Below are 21965 nucleotides of genomic sequence, written 5' to 3'. Positions count from 1 at the left end.
TTTCTTGACCATGCTTTTGTGTTTAAGTGGCTTCCTTGATAGTTTGCTTTAGCTAATCCTGATCGGCATCTCCAGGACAATAGACCAGATAGCTGTAGCTGATTGTGGGTGATAAAGCATTTAAGACGCTGCAAACAAATGAGCTCTGACTTAGAATATCCCATAAAATAGCAAATATGAGCCGGCTATGGTGGCACAGGTCTTTAATCCTAGCACTTGGGAGGCAGAGGCAGAGGCAGGGGGATATCTGTGAGTTCGAGAACAGCCAAGGCTACACAGAGAAACTCTATCCCAAAACACATGCACGCACGCACGCACGCGCGTGCGCGCGCACACACACACACACACAGATAGCCTATATGAAAAAAACATTTTGAGAGAAAATTGTCAAATGTATTTTACTGGTTTATTTTATCGTATAAAAACTAGAAGTGCTAGGTGGTAGATTTATTTTGTTTGTTTGTTTGTTTTTGTTTTGTTTTGAGTTAGGGTCACATGCAGTCCCAGCTATTCTCAAACTCAGTGAGCTGAGGGTGAATTTTGTGACTCGTGCTCTACTTTGCCAGTGTTGGGGCTACAAGAAATATGCAGACACACCCAGTTTGTGCAGTGCTGGGAACCAAACCAGGGTTTCCTATTTCAAACTCATAGAGATCTGTGTTCCCAACCTCTAGTTGTTATAGATGAACATTTATCAGTGATGTCAGAAATCTGTAACAAACCACCTTAAAACTGTGTCTTAAAACAGCTCATGGCTTGTTCCTTACTCACTCACCCGTTCCTGTGTTGGCTTCACTGGGGGCTAGAGGACCTGCTCTTCTTTATTTAAAGATTTATATGTCCCGCCCCCGTGTGTGTGTGTGTGTGTGTGTGTGTGTGTGTGTGTGTGTGTGTGTGTGTGTACACCATATGCATGCAAGAGCCCACTGAGGTCAGAAGAGAGCATCAGATTCCCCCAAAACTAGAGTTTAGTGGGTTCTTGGAACTAAAGCTGGGTCCTGTGGAAGAGCGGCAGCAAGTGCTCTTAAGTTGAGCCAGCTCTTCAGCCCTGAATGACCTGCTTTAAAGATGGCTCACTCACTCACTTACATAGCTGTGAAGTTGTTGGGCAGTAGAGTTCAGTTCCTGTCTGCATTGTTGCCTTTGTGGCTGCGTCGGCTTCCTCATTGTCTTGTAGGCTGCAAGAGAACAAGGCAGGTTACTTATATGGAAGTCACATATAACTTAGTGGGTATAGTCACAAAGACCCACATTTGTTCAGCAGTGGAGAGGATATGATATTTGCCTAACAACAGGCCCACTTTGGCACATTTGGCCTTCTAGATTTCATATTCTTAAGGTCTTAGGGGAAAAATCAGTGTAATGTTTAGAAACGAGAAGAGGAAAACTAAATGTCAAAAGTTTATAATCTGAGCAGAAACTTGATTTTTCCTTCTGTATTCTAAATGATTTATATTTTTAATTTTCTGCATCAGCATTACTGAGACTTTAGAATGTCAACTGTGTAGTTAACTCAGTTGTTGACATAAAGAAGAAAATATCAATTTAAATTGTGTAGATATTAAATGCAGTTACTTTCAGGGATATGTAACGAATGTGTATCCTAGGCCAAGAGTTACTAGAGCACAGCTGGTTGGCTGGACCAAAGACACAGCATTTGGTCACAGAGTTACAGCAGCAAAGCCAGCAAAGAAAAGGCACAGAAGCAGCTGGCAGCACACCAGACACATTTTAAAGAGTGTTCTCCAGTGAGATCCTGTAGGGTGTGCTCGGCTCCTCTAGGGACACGTCATCACCACACGTGAGGGACTCAGTGCCCTGTGTTTTCCTAGAGGCTTGTCAGTAGACATTTCCTACCATTCGAGACTATGAGTGAGACCACACTGTTTACACAAGCAGCTTAGTAAGCCACCCTTTCCTGTTTGGTGCTTTGAGCCCTCTTCAGACCTGAGTTCTGAGTTAACAGTGAGCTGCTTGTTTCTGATATCTGTCTCGGGTCTGCTGCAGTAGGATTTTTCTGCACATGCACTTAAAGAAAAATGATGTCAGAACTTCAAATTCTTCCTGACTGACACTTTGATGTATAGATTTCTGAAAGTCCATATTAATGGGTAAATATTTGGGATATAATTTGACCATTGTGTTTAAAACAAAACAAACAAAAAACCCTAAGATAGGCTTCTACTGAGTCTTGAAATTTGCAGGGAGGACTGTTTAAAATGCTAACATTTTATTTACATGTAACATCTGATAACACTAGAGGATGACTGTGACTGTGCATGCTGCTGTGGAGTTATTCGTGTTCTCTCTCACACTGCTGTGCACCTGGTTTATCTTTATGCCGTTGTATTGGAATGTTTCCCAAGTGTCTAGTGGAAAAAGCAAAGACTGTAGCTGCTATTCTAGTCCACCAGAGTCTCTCTGATGTCTTCCTTTGGTACTGCGTGTCCTAGTTACAGTTTCTACTGCTGTGACAGACACCATGACCAAAGGCACCTTGGAAAGGAAAGGGTTTGTTTTGTCTTACAACTCTCTGGTTACACTCCAACACTGAAAAATGTCAGGGAGGGAGCCTGGAGGCAGAACTGAAGTAAAGCCACGGAATACCGCTGTGCACTGACTGGCCTGCTCTCCATGGCCTGCTCAGCCCGCCTACTTATTACCACCCAGGACCAGCAGGTGGCACCCCCACCGAGGACTACTTCTCTCAGCCCTCATCAATCATTAACCAGGAAAGTGCTTGACAGGCTTGTCCCCAGGCAGTCTGATGAAGACAGTTTCTCAGTTGAAGCTCCTCTTCCCAGATATGTCTAGGTTTGTGTCAAGTTGACCAAAACCGTCTAGGACACTGCATTTTTACTGTATAAATGAGACAAGACTTGCATTAGTTCCCTTGAATTTAAAAACTTGGTTTTATGTCTAACTTTTCTCCCTTAAATGCTTTCCTGTATTTTCTCATTCTATCTTCATAAAAATGCTAAAATAGAAATAGCTACAATTTCCCATGTGTAAACATGCAGAAACCTAAGAAACATAGTTTTCTGAGGTTGTAGTATTCTAAAAGTACATGAATCATACTGCATAATCTTTGTTTTGGTCTTTTTGTTGTTGTCTTTTTGTTTTTCAAGACAGGGTTTCTCTGTGTAGCCTTGGCTGTCCTGGACTGGCTTTGTAGACCAGGGTGGCCTCGAACTCACAGCGATCCACCTGCCTCTGCCTCTCGAGTGCTGGGATTAAAGGTGTGCGCCACCACCACCTGGCTATACTACATAATCTTACCTTTGAGCCTTTTTAGAGGTTTTTTGCCTCCTCAGAATTTTCTCAGGTTTTTGATAACTTTCTAGCCATCCCAGAAGATACTAACTCCTTCTGTTCACACCTGTGTTGGGCAGAGTCTGTTAGACAAGTGGGAAGAGTAAGGGTCCACATGACAGAGTCCCTAAGTTCTTTTACATGCAGTTATAAGGAAGGATTTTGTGTCACCAACTTCCCACCACTTTATTCACACTGTGAGGCACAAGCTTAGAGAGGCATGGCAAAATGAGTGAATTCTGCAGTGAGACAGCCTGTATTGGGAGCTCACCTCTATCTCAGTATCAGTCCAGTGGTGACAGTGATACTGCCTGTAGGGACGTGGACATAATTCACTTAGTAAAGTGTCTGCCTAGCATGCACAGAATCCTGGCTTCCATCCTCAGGCCCTTGTCAACCAGGTTTGGTCACCTAAGCCTGTAATTGGAGGCAGGAAGATCAAGAATTCAGGATCATCCAGCCTAGGGCAGACATGAGACCAAACAAATAGGCCAAAACCCTAAACCTGTTACAGGGTTATTGATGGAATTACTGTACATGAAATACCTGCCAGGTAGCAATAGCGGTTACGTCATCATTCTGTAGCTGTAGCTGTTAACAAAACAGCTGAAGCAAAAGTCTAGAAACATATTGGTGTAATTCTGGTCATAACCAGGTATGTGAAATCATTCCTGTCTTTGATTTTTCAGATAATATTTCACACACTGTCATGCCTGTAAAGTCAGCAGAAGTTTAGGACTTGTGAGGAGTTGGCATAACTTACTCTAAAGCTGAAACTTAGAAATTTTGGGGGTCTTCATCTTTGTATCAGAACATCTGCTTTAACTACTGCTGTGAGTGTGAGTGAGCTTTGGTAGGGCACGTCACTGAGCTCTGGCCACTGCCTCCACAGACAGTTGTCGTGTTCCTGCTCTTCCGTCCTGCTGGTTGGCTTGCCAGTAAGAGACTCGTGTCTGGTTAAGAATGAGTACCACATGAAATGGAAGTCTGTCTGCTTACCTAGTAAAAGACGCTTTCTTATCAGGAGAAGTATACACGGCATTGCCTAATGTGAGAATGAAGTTAATATCTTTGACATTTTTCCTTAAGGACCAGAATAATGTGGAGCAGCACGCAGATGGAATGATAGTAAGTCTAATGCGGCCTGTGTCCCTTTGCTCTTGCAGAGCTTATAACCATCGTGTCAGGAGAGGCCTCCGTTTCTGTTCACTTTTCAACGCAAACTCCTCTCTTCACTTACTCACTGCTTTTTGTTTTTAACTCTTGCAATTTTCCTTGAGCTCCTATAGTTGGGCATCTTTCAACAATCATTTGGAGGGGAAATGGCAATCTTACAATTGTTCTAAGTATTGGTTCTGTGAATGAATCACTTTGCATGTGTCAACAGGACGGGTTAATTAGCTTTCATGCGGCATCACCCACTCAGCTACATGTCCTGTCCAACATTTTCTCAGATGACAGCAGAGGGAGGGAGGGCTGTGCAGTACTGAGACACACCGCCATCTGGTAAAGGATGTTTATACTTATCTGTTTCTCTTCTGGTTCCTTTTAGATTTTGTATTTGTTTTATTTGTCATCAGTGCTGTGTTGCATAGTGTAGAGCAAGTAACATGGATTCTTTGACATAGCTGTTCTTTCTTTCTCAGTGTTCTTTACTCGTCTGTTACTCTTGACATTTCCTTTGTAAATAATACAAACTCATAGCTGGTAAGAAAAGATTTTAATGACTTGAGTTGAAAGCTGCAGAGATGGTTCAGTTGATAAAAGCCTGCAATGAAAGCCTGCGGACCAGAGTTTGGATCCACTGTACCCACAGAAAAGCCAGACATGGTGGCATGCATCTATAGCCATAGCACTGGGGGCAGGGGAGGGACCTGTGGATCCTGTCTCAAAATATAAGGTACAGAGTGAAAAAGGAAGGCAACCAATGTTGACCTCTGACCTCTGTGGGCGAACACACAGACACAAACACACACACACACACACACACACACACACACACACACACACAATAAGTTAAGACCTGCAGTTTTGTAGTTTGAGTGGTTTCTCAAAGCTGTAGCTGAAGCTCAGTTGAGAGCTGTTGCTAAGTGTGCACAGAACCCTGGCTTTGATTCCCCAGCACCACATCAACTGGCTGTAATAGTGACACCTGTAATTCTTGAACTCAGGAAGTGGAGGCAGGAGCATCAGGAGTTTAAGGTCATCCCTAGCTATATAGGGAGTCTGAGGCCAGCTTGGGCTACAGGAGACCTTATCTCAAGAGAGAAGCACAGTTGTTCTTAAAACAGCTCACAACTGTCTATACCTTCTGCTCTAGGGATCTGACTCCCTCACATTTGCCACCAAAACACCATTGTACATAAAATAAAAATAAATAAGAAATTTAAACCTTTTTTTAAAAATCAGGAGTGTTTTTTAAAGGAATATATATGAATTACATCTATTGGGCTTTTTAAAAATAATTTTTTAGATTTATTTATTGTATTTATTGTATATGAGTGCTTTACAGAAGAGGGCAGCAGACCTCATTATAGATGGTTGTGAGCCACCATGTGGTTGCTGGGAATTGAACTCAGGACCTCTTGAAGAGCAGGTAGCACTCTTAAGCACTGAGCCATCTCTCCAGCCCCTCTATTGGGCTTTTTATTTCTCTATTCAAAGTATAAGCCTTGGTGATCTGATATGCTACAAGTGCGTGGCATAAGTGATGCAATGTAATGCCTCTCTTCCTGAGGTAGCCCTGTGGGGGGGCGGGCAGGAGAATGTGTTCATGGGTTCTGAGGAACATGCCTATGCAAAACACAAATTTCAGTTATTTTTTAGAAAGCACACCACACCTGTTTGATCCTTTGCAATTTAAGAACATTGGGGGGGTTCATACATAGAAAATTTAAACTTGTAAGAAATGGTTTTGAATAATTTGCTCTGAAACTGTAGGGTTTTGTTTTGTTTGTGTTTTGTTTTTGCATAAATGTTTTATAAGATGGGAGTTGGATAGGGGTGAGAGCTAGAATGCCAGGGCGTGTGTATAGTCCTGCCTCTCACCGTCTGAGAGCCTAGGCAAGTCTGAGGGTTAGCATTTATAAGAAACCTCAGCTGGTGAGGTGCCACACGCCTGTGATCCCAGCACTCGGGAGGCAGAGGCAGGCGGATCTCTGTGAGTTTGAGGCCAGCCTGGTCTACAAAGTGAGTCCAGGACAGCCAAGGCTACCCAGAGAAACTCTGTTAGAGAAGTCCGAGGGACTAGTTTATTCTCAGAGCAGGGTCAAGGCTAGCTTCCCTGGTTCATAGGACTTATCCCAGATTCGAAGATAGAATCATAAAGTAACAGTCAGAAACCCATTAGGGCAGTGGCTCTCAGCCTTTCGAATGCTGTGGCCTTTAGTACTTTCCTCATGTTGTGGCAACCCATCCATAAAACTATTCCGTTGCTACTTTATAACTGTAATTTTGCTGCTGTTTTAAATCGTAATGTAAGTATTTTTGGAGATAGAAATTTACCAAGGGGGTTGCAACCCACAGATTGAAAACTGCTGTGTTAGAGGCTGGAAAATCCAGGCTCTTGTTCCATTTTATTCACTGGGGGAAACTGAGGCCCAGAGAGGATGAGAGGCTTAAGGAGTTTCTGTTTCAATGCATTCCTTACCTGACTTTACTAAATGCTTGATCATTAAGAGCTATTTTCATGTTGTCATCTGTCACTACCCTCTGGTTTTCCAGTTAATATCTGGTAACTAGAATAGAATTCGCATGCTCAAATTATTTAATTTAAGAAAATCAGATTGAATTGCTTTTTAGAATTGAGAAGGGTTTTGATAGTCTGAAATATAATTTAGACATTAAATGACAATACTGGGCAGAAAATCCCTTTACTGCTGTCTCAGTTCATGTTACTATTTTCAAGGGTTTATGGGTACATGTGAGGAACACTTAGTAGCAAAGCTCTTGTTTAAACAAACCATGCATAGTAGCAAACCTCTATATTCACAGCACGAAGGAAGCTGAGGCCAGCCTGGTCTACATGCTGAGTTCCAGGCCAGCCTAGGGTATGAAGCAACACTCTGTCTCAAAATCAGTCATTTTAATTAGTTACATTAAATTCTTCCAGATGACCTTCCTCTTTATTTTTTTTTACACTTTTTTTTATTAATTCATTCATTTTACATCTCAGTAATTATCCCATCCCTTGTATCCTCCCGTTCCTCCCTCCCACTTTCCCCCTATTCCTCTCCCCTATGACTGTGACTGAGGGGGACCTCCTCCCCCTGAATATGCTCATAGGATATCAAGTCTCTTCTTGGTAGCCTGCTATCCTTCCTCTGAGTACCACCAGGTCTCCCCATCCAGGGGACGTGGTCAAATATGGGGCACCAGAGTTCGTGTGAAAGTCAGTCCCCACTCTCCACTCAACTGTGGAGAATGTCCTGTCCATTGGCTAGATCTGGGTCAGGGTTCTATGTTTACTGCACGTATTGTCTTTGGCTGGTGCCATAGTTTGAGCAGGACCCCTGGGCCCAGATCCGCCTGTCATAATGTTCTTCTTGTAGGTTTCTAGGACCCTGGCTCTTTCTGTTTCCTCATTCTCCCATGCTTCACTCGCCTAAAGTCCTCTTTAAAAGACAAAGTGAGTAAGCTATGGAGTTTTGGTTTAAATTGCACCCTGCTATCAGAATACTTTTTTTGTTTTGGAATCAGAGAAATCTAGATTTTTGTCCTTACCCTAACATTGTCACTACATGTTTGAAACACCTACCCCCGAAAAGTCCTCAAGGAAGACTTCGTCACATGCCGGTACACGGCAGCACATGGTGAAGTGTATATCAGATGCCGTAATCAGCCATTATGTGTGGTGCACCCTGCTGGGGAAGGAGATGGGGTCGCAGCGGTGCAGACTGATGCTCTAGTGACTGGTGAGGCAGCGTTAGTAACAGCCGCAGTGCTGTGCAGAGGTAAGCGTTGGCAGCACTGAGCCGAGCTGAGGTTGTTGTTTGGCTTTCTTGCCTCGCAGGTTTTTCCATTGAGCTTTTTTCTGTGACCGTGATTCACTCCTATTTCTTCCTTTCTGTGCTTTACTGGGAGAGACTTACTCCTCTGTATAAAAAGATAATTTTCTACTTTGCGTTTTGACCAACTTACCTACACTATCCTGTGGATTTTGCTTTTAGAAATGTGGCATTTTACTTGTTTGGGTGGGTCAGCATGAATGAAGAGGACATTTAATTAAAAATAACTCTGCTGTGTTTCTTATCTCAGAGCACTATTAACCCTGTAGATGCAATATACCAGCCTAGCCCCTTGGAACCCGTGATCAGCACAATGCCCTCCCAGACTGCCTTACCTCCAGGTACAGTATTTGGAACCATGTGTCATGGTGCAGTAGATATGAAACATTTAACATGGTAATTATAGTAATCCTAGATTTTCTGTATATTTTGAAAATAATAGCAGTCACAAAATAATATAGCCAAAAATGAACTGGAAAAAGAAGATAGTATCTTGGGTAGTGGTATCTTTGAAGTAGTTGGAAGGAGTTTTGGTTTTCAGAGGGGTGGTGGACAACAGCAGTGCGGGTGCAGATTTGCTGGAAGGACTGAATTCTGTGACTTAGAACTCATAGCCACCAAGAAAACTCCTGACCCAGTTGAGTATAACCCAGGAGTATGTAAACGTGGCATGTTCTTTATAATTCTCAACAATGTATTTTACACCATGGTGGACATTAATGAGAAGGGGATGTATGTGGCGCACATGATGCCTACTAGTTGAGAGGACAATAATCAATATTGCTTCAAGACTAACAAAAGCCAGACGTGATGGCTTACACCTGTGACCTCACCACGTAGGAGGTAAGAGGATCCCCAAGAGTTGAGGCTAGCCTGAGCTGAGGGAGCTTTTTTGTAAAAACCCCATTTGTTGTGCCATACAGTTCTGTGCTCTCACAGTGACATAGTAAAGGCAGAGATTAAGCTGTGTAAAGGGAAGGCCCTCAGACAGACAGTATGAGAAGCCTCTTCAGAGAATGAACTTGCTCTCACTTAGCACTAGTGAGAAGGAGCGGACTCAGTTTCTGACCTTGCATAGTTGGAGTTTTAGAAGCATTGCTGGTTTCACAGGGCAGCTGTGCTTAGCCACCCTGGCTGGCTGGGCTGCTGCTGAAAGTGTCAGGGGCTCTGAGAGCCTAGGCGGTCATAAGGAGAAATAGCATGAATTTGACTTACTGTAGAAAAATTCAGGTCTAGGAGTTTTGTATTCTAAACAGTTGCAGTTTTTGAGTATATGTTGGACTGTTTTTCTAACTTATTTCACATATTCAATCTAGAACCTGCTCAGTTGTGTAAGGCAGAGCAGCGCCCATCTTCCTTACCTGTTGGACCTGTACTAGCTGCCTTGGGACATCATCAGACTCCAACACCAAATAGTACAGGTACAGATTCATGGAACCTTTGCTTCTTGTAACTTTCCACTAACACATGACATTTGTGTTTGGCTCCTGATGGGGAAGAGGAGGAAGAAATGTAATAGCTACTGACACTAGCAATAGCTTAGTTTTAAATTATAGTTCCTACTTGAAGTGGCTAGCTTTGTAATTGAACCAAGAACAGTAGTAATTATTTACTTTTTATTTATTTATTTATTTATTTTGTCATTTTTTGGTTTTTAGAGACAGGGTTTCTCTGTATAGCTATGGCTGTCCTAGACTTGCCTTGTAGCCCAGGCTGGCCTCGAACTCAAAGTGATCCGCCTGCCTCTGCCTCCCAAGTGCTGGGATTAAAGGTGTGTGCTGCCACGTCCGGCCTTATTTAATTTTTTAAATATAGGCCTTTGCTGTACTCTCTACTCATGATTGGATCTTTAAAGAAAAACAAAAAAACTACTCCCTTTAGACTTGGACACTTTCTCACTCGGAAGGAGTCCAGCAGTGTAGGAGTACACAGCCTAGAGCCTGTGTGTGCCTCCAGTGTGCAGTTTCACTCTCACTCTGTTCTGGCCTCAGTGAAGTTGTGTGTCTGTGCCTGGCTCTTACAGCAGAGGTGACGCAGCGCTCCCCAAGCTTATGTAGTTAGGTCAGCAGCGCTCTTGCTTAGCCGCCTGTGTGGTTGTTAGGGTTTGCCCAGACGATTAGGTGACGCCAGTATTTCTTAGTAGGGTGATGAGTCAGTGATTCACTATGACATGTACTTTTTAGGAAACATCAGTCACATTTTTGTTAATTTTGTAGGATTAAATATGTCATTTTAATTTATATTTTATTTGTAATCATCTTTATCCTTTCTCTGATGTATAGGGATACAACCATGATAGATACTAGATTTTTTTCTTGTTTCAAAGTTAATTATATTTGTATTGTATTACCTATAGAACCAGACTCAAAGAAATGCAGTTACAACTGTAGACTCTCTTAAATAAGGTTTAAACACTATAGGTCCTGGTAAGCAGGTGGGCTCTGGATGTCTCTTAACATTCCTTGGTAGAACTTTCTCTTTTTAACAGTGAAAAATTATCATGTGACTTTAGCCCATATTAAATTTTGGGGCAGTGAGCGATGCTGTACTTGGGTCTCATGTTTAACAGCATGAATGCCTTCTAAATTTTGAAAGAAAAAATATGTCAAGAGTAGTTCCTTTACTTGGGAAATGCTAATAAGCGATTTCAGTTATGAGTTAACTTTTTTGGCTTTGGTATTTCGTGATCTATGTTGTATCTTAACTTAGAAAGAGAACCTGTAGCTATGTGTGCTATTATGTAGCATTGGGAGGCCGGAGCAGGAGGATTGCTGCAAATTTGAGGCCAGCTGGATGGATCCATATAATGAGTTGCAGGCCAGCCAGAGCTGTCATAGCAGGAGGTTCTGTGTCACAAAACCAAAAGGGGGAAGATAACCTGTGAGATTTGCTTGGTTTTGTTTAATATGATGTGAATATGTTCAAATTATAAAGTGGTCAAATTCCTCCACTTGGAAATATATAAAACTAGTTAGTAAATGAAAATTTTAATATAAATTATTTTCAGATGGTGAGTGTTACCTTCTGAGAGTTATTTCTGAAGAGAATAAAGTATCTTAACGTCTTAGAGATGAATTTAAGGACGTTAAAATTTTGGTTAGCATGTGATTTTGGTCTTGGTCTCCATCTTTTCTTTCTTCTCTGGCATAAAGAAAAATACTTCTTCAATGATGAGCGGTGTTGAAATCTTAATACTCGGCTCACAATCCCTTCAAATTCATTGTCTTATGTTTTCCACTATGTGGTCATAAACACAATCTTCCTGTTAATTGTTGTGATTCATGGTCTGTTTCTCCTGTTCCAACAAGAGTTTCTTTGGTCCCTTATTTTTGTTATTGGAAAACAAAGAATTTAGTTATTTGGTAAGGCAACTTACCTTGGGATTTCTACAAGCCATTGTGTCTAGCAAAGAGATCTTTGTGAACATGGTCGATAGGATAGCTAGTTGGTTTGTTTTACTAACTAAACCAAGAGGCAAGAACAGGCTGAAAGGCAAGGGCTAGATCTTCATCCGCCTCTGTCACCACTGTCTTTGTTTTCCTTGTTAGCTTAGCCCTGGCTGGCTCATAGCTAGCTATGTAGACTGGCCGTGAGTTCAGAGACATGTAGCCTCATGCCTGGGTTCCCTTGGCTTTTGGTTGCCAGCAATAGCAGTAACTGAACTTCAGTCTCCACCAGGCATCTGAACTAGATTAGTCACAAGTAACCTGACAGCCCCGGTCAGCCAGTAAACTAGTCTCAATGTTGCTGCTGCTGCTTTGTTCTCGCTCTGTTACTGAACAGCGTACCTAAAAGTCATTTCAGAGATTTGATGGTAGTCTTTCTGTTAGTTCTGCCTTCTTCAGTTAGCCTCCATCATTAGAAAGGTGTTCTTGTAGTCTTTCTTTTCCGCATGCTTCCCTCAGTAGCTCTGCTTTATCTCTGCTCTGAGCCACAGGCCCCTGACGTAGGTTAAGACAGAAGGACCTGGGTGGTATGTACCCAGGGCTTTATGGAGCAGTATCTAACAGTCACACGAGCTTGCGTTTCCAGTGGAGTTAGTGTCTGAGTCAGTGGCATACAGAGCCACTGCTCCCATTGGTTCTGTTGTGTGGTGCCAAACACCAGCACGTGTACAGTCAAAAGAACACCCTTTCTGATGCAGAACACAAGTTAATCTTGAATTACAGAGTGAAGGTATAGACATTTTCCATTTGTTTAAAAGGCTATATCCAGTCTGGGGTGTTACTGCTCAGTGGGAGAACATTTTTCTAGTACGTGTGAACCCCTAGAGTAAGTCTTCAGTACCATAAGATGAATAAAGATAAAAGGCTGTGTCCACTTCCTTTATCACAATCTGCCTTCTTATTTTCATTGTATAATTTAACTGTTGATTTAAAAAGATAATGTGAGAAATTTATCAATAGCAAACTCAGTCTTGACATTAGAAAGGCGTGTTGTGGGCCTGTCTCCCTCATGGCCATCGTTTTCCCTAACTGAGAACTTTTGACTCCTAGGCAGTGGGAATTCACCACCTAGCAGCAGTCTCACTCCTCCCAGCCATGTCAACTTGTCTCCAAATACAGTCCCAGAGTTCTCTTACTCTAGCAGTGAAGACGAGTTCTATGATGCTGATGAATTCCATCAAAGTGGCTCATCCCCAAAGCGCTTAATAGAGTAAGTATGTGAGTGATGTCTCTATTTAAATGACTCCTGGATTTTAAGTGATGTGGTCTTGAGACTGCTATTAGTGACAGACTTGCCTTAGAAAGGCTTTCTGAGCAAGGCCAGTTCTGTGACAGTTTTGACTTGTACTCCTGACTTAGTAATACAGATTGAATAAATAGCATCCGCTATGGTAATATGCCAGTAATGTTGGGTGGGCTCTGTATTTTTCTGTGGCAACACTGCCATTAGGAAAAGGATCCAGTGAGAAGTCACTGTTACATGTGTTTGTATTAGAATGGGGATATTTAACAACTATACACAGGAATTTTACAGGGTGGAGGAATGATAGAAAATAGCTTAGTTTGTTGGGGGAAATAGACATATGTATATAAAATCCATGGTCCATGGTGTGGTGTCCTAGTCTATTTGGATGATTATAAACTTGAAGCTTAGAAATAATAGGATTTTGTTTCCCACAGTTTAGTCCAAAACCTAGGTGCTCGCAGATGTGTTTGTGGTGGGAGGCTTGCTTTCTGGCTGTAGTGTTCTCATGTGGTAGAAAGCAAAGCAGCTCTGGGGTCTGGCCTCCAGTCTGTGTGCGCGAGTTAGTACCCCTGACCCGATTGCCACTCAGAGGCTGCACCTTGTCATACTGCCACATTGGCAATTCAAGTCTCAACGTAAGAGTTTAGGAACAGGGCTGGAGCAATAGCTCAAGGGATGCGAGTACTGCTCTTCCAGAGGACCCAGGTTCAATTGCTAGTACTCACGTGGCAGCTTGCATCCGCCTATAACTCAGTTCCAGGGCATGCAGTGCCCTCTTCTGCTCAGTAGGACCATGCATTTATGTGGGACACATTAAGCTCACACAACCACATGTACATACACAAATGTCCACACCATAGCATGCATTGTGTTTATGCATAGGAAGCCATGGGGCAGTTTGAGGTCTTGAGCTAAGGAAGGTTCCCAGAGAAGACAGAAAATGCGATTCTAAGGGGCAGGAGAAGAGGAAGGAATGGACAAATTGAACCCCCTTAGAAAGGTGTGTGGAGCTGGGTTGGCTTCTCCTCAGAGGGAGAACCTGCTTCTGGCAAATTGACAAGCCGCCCTGGGAGCACTCAGCAGCGCTGCCTCTCTTCAGTTGGTGTTAGAAAGCCCTGGGGCCGGGAGCCTGCGCTCACCATTGCCCAGAGTGTCTTAAGTCTGTGTGATGGAATATGCAGTGTTAAGTGATGGACTCTGCAAGTCAGACCACGACATGGGCAAACCAGTTACTACGTTAGGAAAGCTGTGAAGGCGTCAACAAACAGGAATCACCATCGGTTTGAATCTCGTTGCACAGGTTTCTCTGTTTTGGGGGGGATATTTAAAATATTATAGGGAATCTGAAACAACCACCTGAGGATGTACCTCATCACCCCCATGCAGTGAAGTCTAGAAATATAGAAGGAACATGAGCTCAGCCACACCAGCAAAGACCGGAGCCTGCAGCCGAAGATAGGCAGTCAGCTTTAACTGAAGAAAGAACAGCGTAAACATTTCAAAAGATGGTGACAAACTGGTAAAAATACTTGTGCTTCATATGGACAAAAGTCTAAGTTTCTGCAACACACAATGATCATCTAGAGACCAAGACTTTACATAAGAGGAAAAAAACAGGCAAATATCCATATTTGGATATGGATAAATAAATATCCATATTTAACATGCAAAGTAGGTGGTCACCTCAATAATTATCCACCGAGAGTCCATTGAGGTACTGTTTTTTAACTATAGACAGACACACACCAGCCCTGCTGGTGAGGAGTGACCCTGCTCATTCTGTGGAGAAGGCGTGAAACAGAGTGCATACAGGGTGGGGGTTGCCTCTGTCAGGATTACAGGTGCCTGACAGTTCCACTCGTGGGCATGGTCCCATAGCTAATCTATACCTGTGACGTGTGTGCACACGGCTGCGGAATGCAGTACAGTTTGTGACACTTGAAACAACCTGACTTTAGGAGGCCGCTGAGGAATGACAACATGACTAGAACACCACCAGCCATGCCTGCTCAGCAGGATTCTCTGCAGCCTGTTCATTCTACCAAGTGCTAACACAGCCTTTACTCCCAGCACTGAGGAAGCAGATGCAGGCGGATGTCTGAACTCCAGGCCAGCCTGGTCTACGCAGCAAGCTCCAGGCTATCCAGGGCTACCTAATGACAACCCTTCTTAGTGGGGGGGGGGGGGAACAATGACAGAACCTCCACACTGAACCTAAGCGACACATAAGTGCAGAAGCTGTGTTTAGTTTATTACCATCTCTAGAAAGAGGGAAAAAACACATTTTTCTGGTTTATACTTAAAAACTGGAAGAAAAATATAAGAAACTAATAATTACCTAGTTGGGGAAATAGGTTTTTAAAACAAATAGCATGTTGTGACTGTTCACAGGTCAGTTCTTGTTTTGGTTGGGGTTCGTTGTTACCATCTGGTGCTGGAAAGTGGCCCCCGGGCTTTGTGGGTGGGACACATTTTCTTGACTTCTGAGTGTGTTGTTACTGTCCCAGGACACAAGTACAATACGGCAAAGGCAAAAGCTGCAGCCGAGACCAAAGTTTTCCCAGTGGCGGGGTCAGGGTAGGGAAGGCCAGGAATTGAAAGTGACAGTTGCCTTCAGATGTTTGTTTTCAGTTTAAGAAGCAGTAGTGAGAAACCCTGCTTTGTGCGTGGTGTCCTGTGTGCTCATCATGTGTTTATGGATCGAGACAGTTGCACCAACGATTGTATCTGCCCTGAGCACAGCCATTTCAAAGTCCTGTTTGTCCCTTTGTCCTTTCTCCCACAAATCTTCTCATCCACGAGCAACCACTGATTTATTTATTCTGTTTTTTCGTGACAGGGTCTCTCTGTGTAGCCTTGGCTGTCCTGGACTCACTTTGTAGACCAGGCTGGCCTTGAACTCATAGCAATCCACCTGCCTCTGCCTCCCAAGTGCTGGGATTAAATGTGTATGCCACCACTGCCCTGCTAAGGGTTTGGTTGGTTGGTGGGTTGGGTTGGGTTGGTTTGGGTTTGACTGATCTCTTTTCTGTCACTGGATACTTTTTTTTTTTTTTAAGAATGTTGTGTGGCTGAAGTGTAATTCAGTGGTTAAGTGAACTAGGGAGCATTAAGCCCAGCTGTGGGGCGGGGCAGGCAGCAGTAACAACAAAAAGGACTAAAAGACTGCTGTGTTAGTGGGGAGCTTTGGCTTCCCTTTACTTAACGTTTTCCTTTGCCGTTCCCTCATGTTATCCCTGTGCTATTATGTCACTAGCTCATTCCTTTTATTGCTGGGCGTTTTTCTTTTGTAGGGCTGTCTACTGCTCTGGTTTGTTCATTTACTGACAGGCTCTCAAGCTGTTGTTAGATTTTAGTTGTTACAAATAAAACTGTTACATCTTTTGTGCCCCCACCTCCGCCCCCACCCCAAGGCATAGAGGGCAGAGTGCTTGATTTATTTGTAAGTAGTTTGGTGTGACTGAAGTATAAGGCATGCTGTTTTATTTGTTAAACTTGTAGGAATTTTGAACATCTTACCATGAATGTTGGCAGTTGGTGGCCAAGTGTGCACTTCAGGATAGGTTATGTAGTGTGGAGGGCGTGCTGGACTGAAGGTAGAAAGAGAAGACAGAAGCTGGTGGTTGATTAGGAAGCTCAGGTGACCTGTGCTGTGCTGGGTCCTGGGGGTGGAGGCATCTCTGTGAATATTTAAATGAGATAAGCATGCGTAACTGTGCATAATGTGGCTGTGCTCATAGAAAACACTATTTGCTTTCGATTTGCCTCTGTTTGTTGTTTTGCTGGACATTTTTTCCCTGCTCTCTTGGAAGTTGGTGGAAATGATGTAGTTTGGTTTTGTTTTGTGTGGCAAGGTAAATTTAGGACTGATTATATGTGAATTACAAGCTGTATATCAGCCAGGCCTTAGGCATTGAAAGTAAGTTTGTTTGTTCTTTCTTTTTTTTTTTCTTTACTTCCTTCCTTTCTTACTTTCTCCCTTTCTTTTTCTTTCCTTCTTGGTTTTTCAAGACAAGGTTTCTCTGTGTAGCTCTGGCTGTGCTGAAACTCTTTGTAGACCAGGGCCTGGCCTGGAACTCACAAAGCTCTACCTGCCTCTGCCTCCCAAGCGCTGGGGTTAAAGGCATGCACTGCCACAACCAGCTGAAAGCACATTCTTTCAATAAAAAATGTAGTGCCAGGCAGTGGTGGCACACACTTTTAATCCTAGCACTCAGGAGGCAGAGGCAGGCGGATCTCTGTGAATCCAAGCCCAGCCTGGTCTACATTGTGAGTTCCAACACAGCTAGAACTACACAGAGAAACCCTGCCCCCAAAAGAAAAAGGAAAAAAAAAAAAAAACACCAATTGTGTGTGGGACTCTGAGTTGTTGCTGCTGCTGTTGTTTTTTTAAGTATGCACATTTTAAAGAATGCACTGGCATTCATCTGTAATAATGACTCACAGGAGAACAACTGTTAGCTTGTGAAGTTCATCGTAGTAAGGGGAATTCAGCTTTTAAATTTGAGGAAAAGTAAATGATATGTGGTCTGGATGAACACCTGGAGTGTAAGCCGGGGAAGCAAGGGGCAAAGGCCAGATGAGCAGAAAGGGTTGGGTTTCCATGTTGGGTCCTCTTCTTTCTCTCTTTCTCCTGCTCTTTGTCTCTTCTGATGCTTACTTCCCTCTTACCGTTACATTTTCATATGCTTACTCTTTACACTTCCTCCTCCTCCAGTTCATGACACCTTCATTTCCATTACCTATATATTATATGTAGTTAAACATATGTGTGTACATATGAATAAATATGTAAATACAACCTGCTGTGTCTATTTGGTGTTGCTTGTGTATGTTTAAGGCTGATAATGGTATTGGATAAGCAGGTAGGGGGCGCTCTCTGGAGAAGGTTTGAATCCCCCTCTCTCAGTAACTGTTAATCATTGTGTCTCTTCATCTAGGGGTGGCCCTGTGAGATTTCCTCCATCCACGTTGGCATGTCAGCTAGTGTTTACTACTGTTAATTCTGTTAGGTAGCCATACTGTTGCGGTATTACAGGTGTATCTTCCCTGTTACACATAGAAGACACAATTTTGCAGCACATATCTGGACCTCTGGCTCTTCAAGTCTTTCCATCCCTTCCCCCGATGTGGGCACTCTGCAGTTTGGTAGTTGTGGCTTTCTGTCATGTTCACTGTCTGCTACAAACTGAAGATTTTATGATGTGAGGTGGGAGCTACACTTACCTGTACTCACAAGGGTATGTATTCCGAATGCTCTTAGAGAGTGTAGTGGCTTGGGAGAGTAGTGGCCGTAGGGTCTCCTCTAGGTTCCATGGCAGACATGTAGCAGACATGAATTCCTGTTGAATGGGTGTTATGTCCGATCAGACAGCACTTGGTTTCCACCAGGCTTTATACCTGGGTGGGACTATAGATTGCTTTTCTCCATTGTCAGCTTGCATATCACTTCTGGTATTATGAAAGCTAGTCCTCAGAGGAAGCTTCTGGGTCAGACCCAGCTCAGTACCTCCAAGTCCTGTGTCCAAAGTGTTTTCCAGCACTAGGGACTCTGTCACACCCTGGAGGGTAATAGCAGCCTGGGATGATTTGCTTGGGCTCTCCTGACAACTCAGAGGGCTGCTCAGGCCTCTTCCTGGAGTTTTTGTTAGTCCAGGCTCAGGGAGGCGGTACCACCCCTGGTGCCTGTCATAACTTCAGTTTACTATACACATACACGTACCGCATTATATGTAATTTGAGGTAAGTATAAAACACTGTGATTGCCTATGGCCTTTCCAAAATCTCCCCTCCCTCTCCCTCTGTGCTGCCTTCCTTCCCCCTAACTAGTTAAAGCTCCTCCCCACTGCTTTCCCGGTTCTACCTTTACAGCATGAGATGCTGGTGTTGTGGCTGTGCTCGTCCTCTGGCCAGCCTGGAGTCTTCCCTCCAGTGTTCTTTGCAGGGTTGGCTGAAGGGCATGGGTTCTTTCATCCTGCTTAGATTATGGGAAATTTTCCCTTTTCCTTTAACTGGCAGATAGTTTTGCTGGATACCATAGTCTAGGTTGTTGTACGTTGCTCCAACTTCTGGCTTTTCAAATTTCCATTGGAAAGTCAGCTGTTATTGTGGTGGGCTTTCCCTTTTTTGTGATTGGGGGGAGGGGAGGCCAGTTGTGCAATCTGTGCTATCAAAAGCTATGTCTGGGAGTGTGGGAATAGTGTGGGTGGGAAAAGGGTCATAAACTATTGAGGAATCAGTAACAGTTTTCCAAAAGAAAATTTGAGAATTAAAAAAAAGTTTAGCATAATGTTCATTTTTGCCTAGAGATAGAGAAGTCGATCACTCAACAGAAACAAACAGTAAAAATGTGTGTGTGGGTCTTATGTACAATTTTTTTTTCTGAGACAGGGTTTCTCTGTGTAGCCCTGGCTGTCCTGGAATACACTCTGTGGACCAGCCTGGCCTCACACTCAGAGATCCGCCTGCCTCTGTCTTCCAAGTGCTGGGATTAAAGGCGTGCACCAACACCTCTCAGCTATGTACAACTTTTTAAACTATAGTAATGATATATCTTAACTGCTGCATACATAACATTACAGGTCTGGCAAATAACAATTTAGAAAAAGAAATCCAAAGTAAAAGCTTGATTTTCTTTCTTAAAGGTTCAACCGTTGTTTTATATTTAAACAGAATTTAATGAATCTCTTAAACACTAGTGTTTTCTTTTTAATTTGTTACTACATTTTTCTGTGGGAGTCAATGTGTCTATACCACAGTCACTTGTGAAAGACAGAGGACAACTTGCAGGAGTCATTTTTCTCTTTTCACTGTGCATGTTCTAGCATTGAGCTCAGGTTGTCAGGCTTGGTGGCAAATGTCTGAACCACTCTGCCCACCCAGCATTAGCTATCACTCTAGACTTAACAGGACTGAAGGGTTTTTTCCAATCAGTGGATTCACCTGTCCATTTGCTAAAGTCTTCTCACGTGAATTTAGTGACACAGGATGGGTCCCTGATGACACACTTTTTTTTTTACAAGATTATTTATTTAGTGTACAGTGTTCTGTCTGCATGTACACCTGCAGACCAGAAGAAGGCAGCAAGTTTCATTGTAGCCTGTGCTCTTAACCTCTGAACCATCTCTCCAGCCCCGCCTGTTGACACGCTTAACTCCATCATAGCATGTCTACAAAACCATCTGCACAATTTTGGCCTCTCTCACTCTTCCCTCTTTCTGGTTCCCTTCTCTCTCTTCTCTGTCTCCTGCCTCCTAATACACAGTGCATGAACCTACCATTTGAAATGACCCAAATGTGAACCCTGTGTCCTGTCTGGTGTCTCAGGCTCCTCTCCTCTCTTGGTCTTACACTCTCCTTGGGTATCCTCGAGTCTCAAACGCATGAAGAATATAGATATTTTGGGCCAACTTAGGTTCTTTGGGTTTTTGTTTGTTTGTTTTGATTCTTTCACTTGTTTTCTGTTTGTTTGTAATGAGGCTTTACATACTCTCAAACTGGGTATGTTGGCTAGCATTGCATATTGTCTCATGACCTGGCCCTGTTATGTTCATGTTCTCTGTTACTACCATCTGAGCTTTAAGTTGTGACACCTGTCACTGACTACTACCTGAAGTTTTCTAACTTAGGTCAAGTTCTCATTCTTATGTGTGTTTCTCTGTGTATCTCTGATGGAAGAGCATTCAGAGGCTGCACATAGACTGTGTAACTGGCCAGTGTGGTTCCAAGTCTGTACATCAGATGAGAGTTTACATCGGAAAGAACTTGTGCCAAGTGTGCATGCAAATAACCCCCTCCGCTTTGCCACATGTTTTGCCATATGGGACATCAGGCCTTCATTGATCTCTTGTGCATCTCTGTGTTCTCAGATTGATCATGCTTCTGGGCAGGTTGTTCTAAATAATCCATAATTATACTGATTTCCTTATGATCTTGGTTATACAAGCTAACTGTGCATGATCCTGTCCTTTGCTCTGAGTGAGGTGAGCTGTGGCATGGCTGGGAATTTATCCCATGCTTTTGTTTGTTTCCATCTTGAGACTGTTTGACGTGCTAAAGCTAGGCTGCTGCAGCCATTGGTAAAGAGAAAAGGCACAACATACACTACGGGCCTTGGAATTTTATGAAAATAAAATTGATGTTTTATAGGGGTTGAGGTTTAAAGATTGATTTGGTATAAAGTGTAAAGTTGAGTTGGCCTAAAAGATTGATTTCGTTTTGATGATCTGTCGAAGAACCACATGTTTTGACAAGAATTCTCATGCTGTTCTGTCATGTAAAATTAGTTACCTGCATCTTTCACTCATCCCATTGCTTCTTAAAACTAGTGCGGTACATTTCCTAGCCCCTTATGATGTATACTAATACTAAATTAGCAAAGAGGCAGTGAGTGTTTACCTAAGGAGTTTTACAAAATAGATCAAAACAAGGTAACCGAGGCAGCTATACTTAAAGCAGGATCATGCGTACTGTAAATTTTTAATACATTAGTGTAAGCAGATCCCAAAGGATTTTTAGGGTGGGGAAAGCGTTCTGTACATAGCATTCTTCATTTGTCCAACATACTTCCTAGAAGGTATATAATAATGGGGTGAGGCCTGAGCTGTGTGCTCAGGGCGGCCCTATAGAGCCAGCAGTTGGAGCCACGGCACTGCTGTAGTGCCAGCTAGTGGTGGGAGGCAGTGTGCCGTGCGGGGCCAGCAGTGCTGAGCACTCTGCATTTGCTGCTTATTTCTGCTGTGAAATAGTTTGTTACTTTTTGTAAAGATCAAAAAAAGACAGTAGAGTAAATTGTTTAACTAGAGTATATAATGTACAATGTTCACTAAGACTTGTAAAATGACTAGTTATTCTATAGCATTTTTAAGTGTCTATATTATGACTAATTTGGTTTATGTTTTTATATTTTATATAATTTCTTGCCTTTATGATTATATTTTTTGAGACAAGGTCTTA

General features: G+C 42.9%; 1 protein-coding gene across 3 annotated transcripts in view; it reads left to right on the top strand.

Annotated features, from left to right (window-relative positions):
• Osbpl9 (oxysterol binding protein like 9) overlaps positions 1-21965 on the top strand; it is a 54447-nt gene that overhangs the window by 21194 nt on the left and 11288 nt on the right. For 2 of the 3 annotated variants that reach the window (XM_051171968.1, XM_051171966.1), the window contains exons 6-9: positions 4402-4440; positions 8569-8659; positions 9635-9739; positions 12815-12974. In XM_051171968.1, coding sequence (XP_051027925.1) covers positions 4402-4440; positions 8569-8659; positions 9635-9739; positions 12815-12974 — 395 coding nt within the window. The remainder of the gene's footprint in view (positions 1-4401; positions 4441-8568; positions 8660-9634; positions 9740-12814; positions 12975-21965) is intronic. The other variant, XM_051171967.1, reaches the window with a different exon arrangement.

Source organism: Acomys russatus, chromosome 29 (assembly GCF_903995435.1).
Source record: "Acomys russatus chromosome 29, mAcoRus1.1, whole genome shotgun sequence".
Lineage (NCBI taxonomy): Eukaryota > Metazoa > Chordata > Mammalia > Rodentia > Muridae > Acomys > Acomys russatus.
Note: the sequence above shows the minus strand (reverse complement) of the source record. Positions and strands in the feature narration are given on the sequence as shown.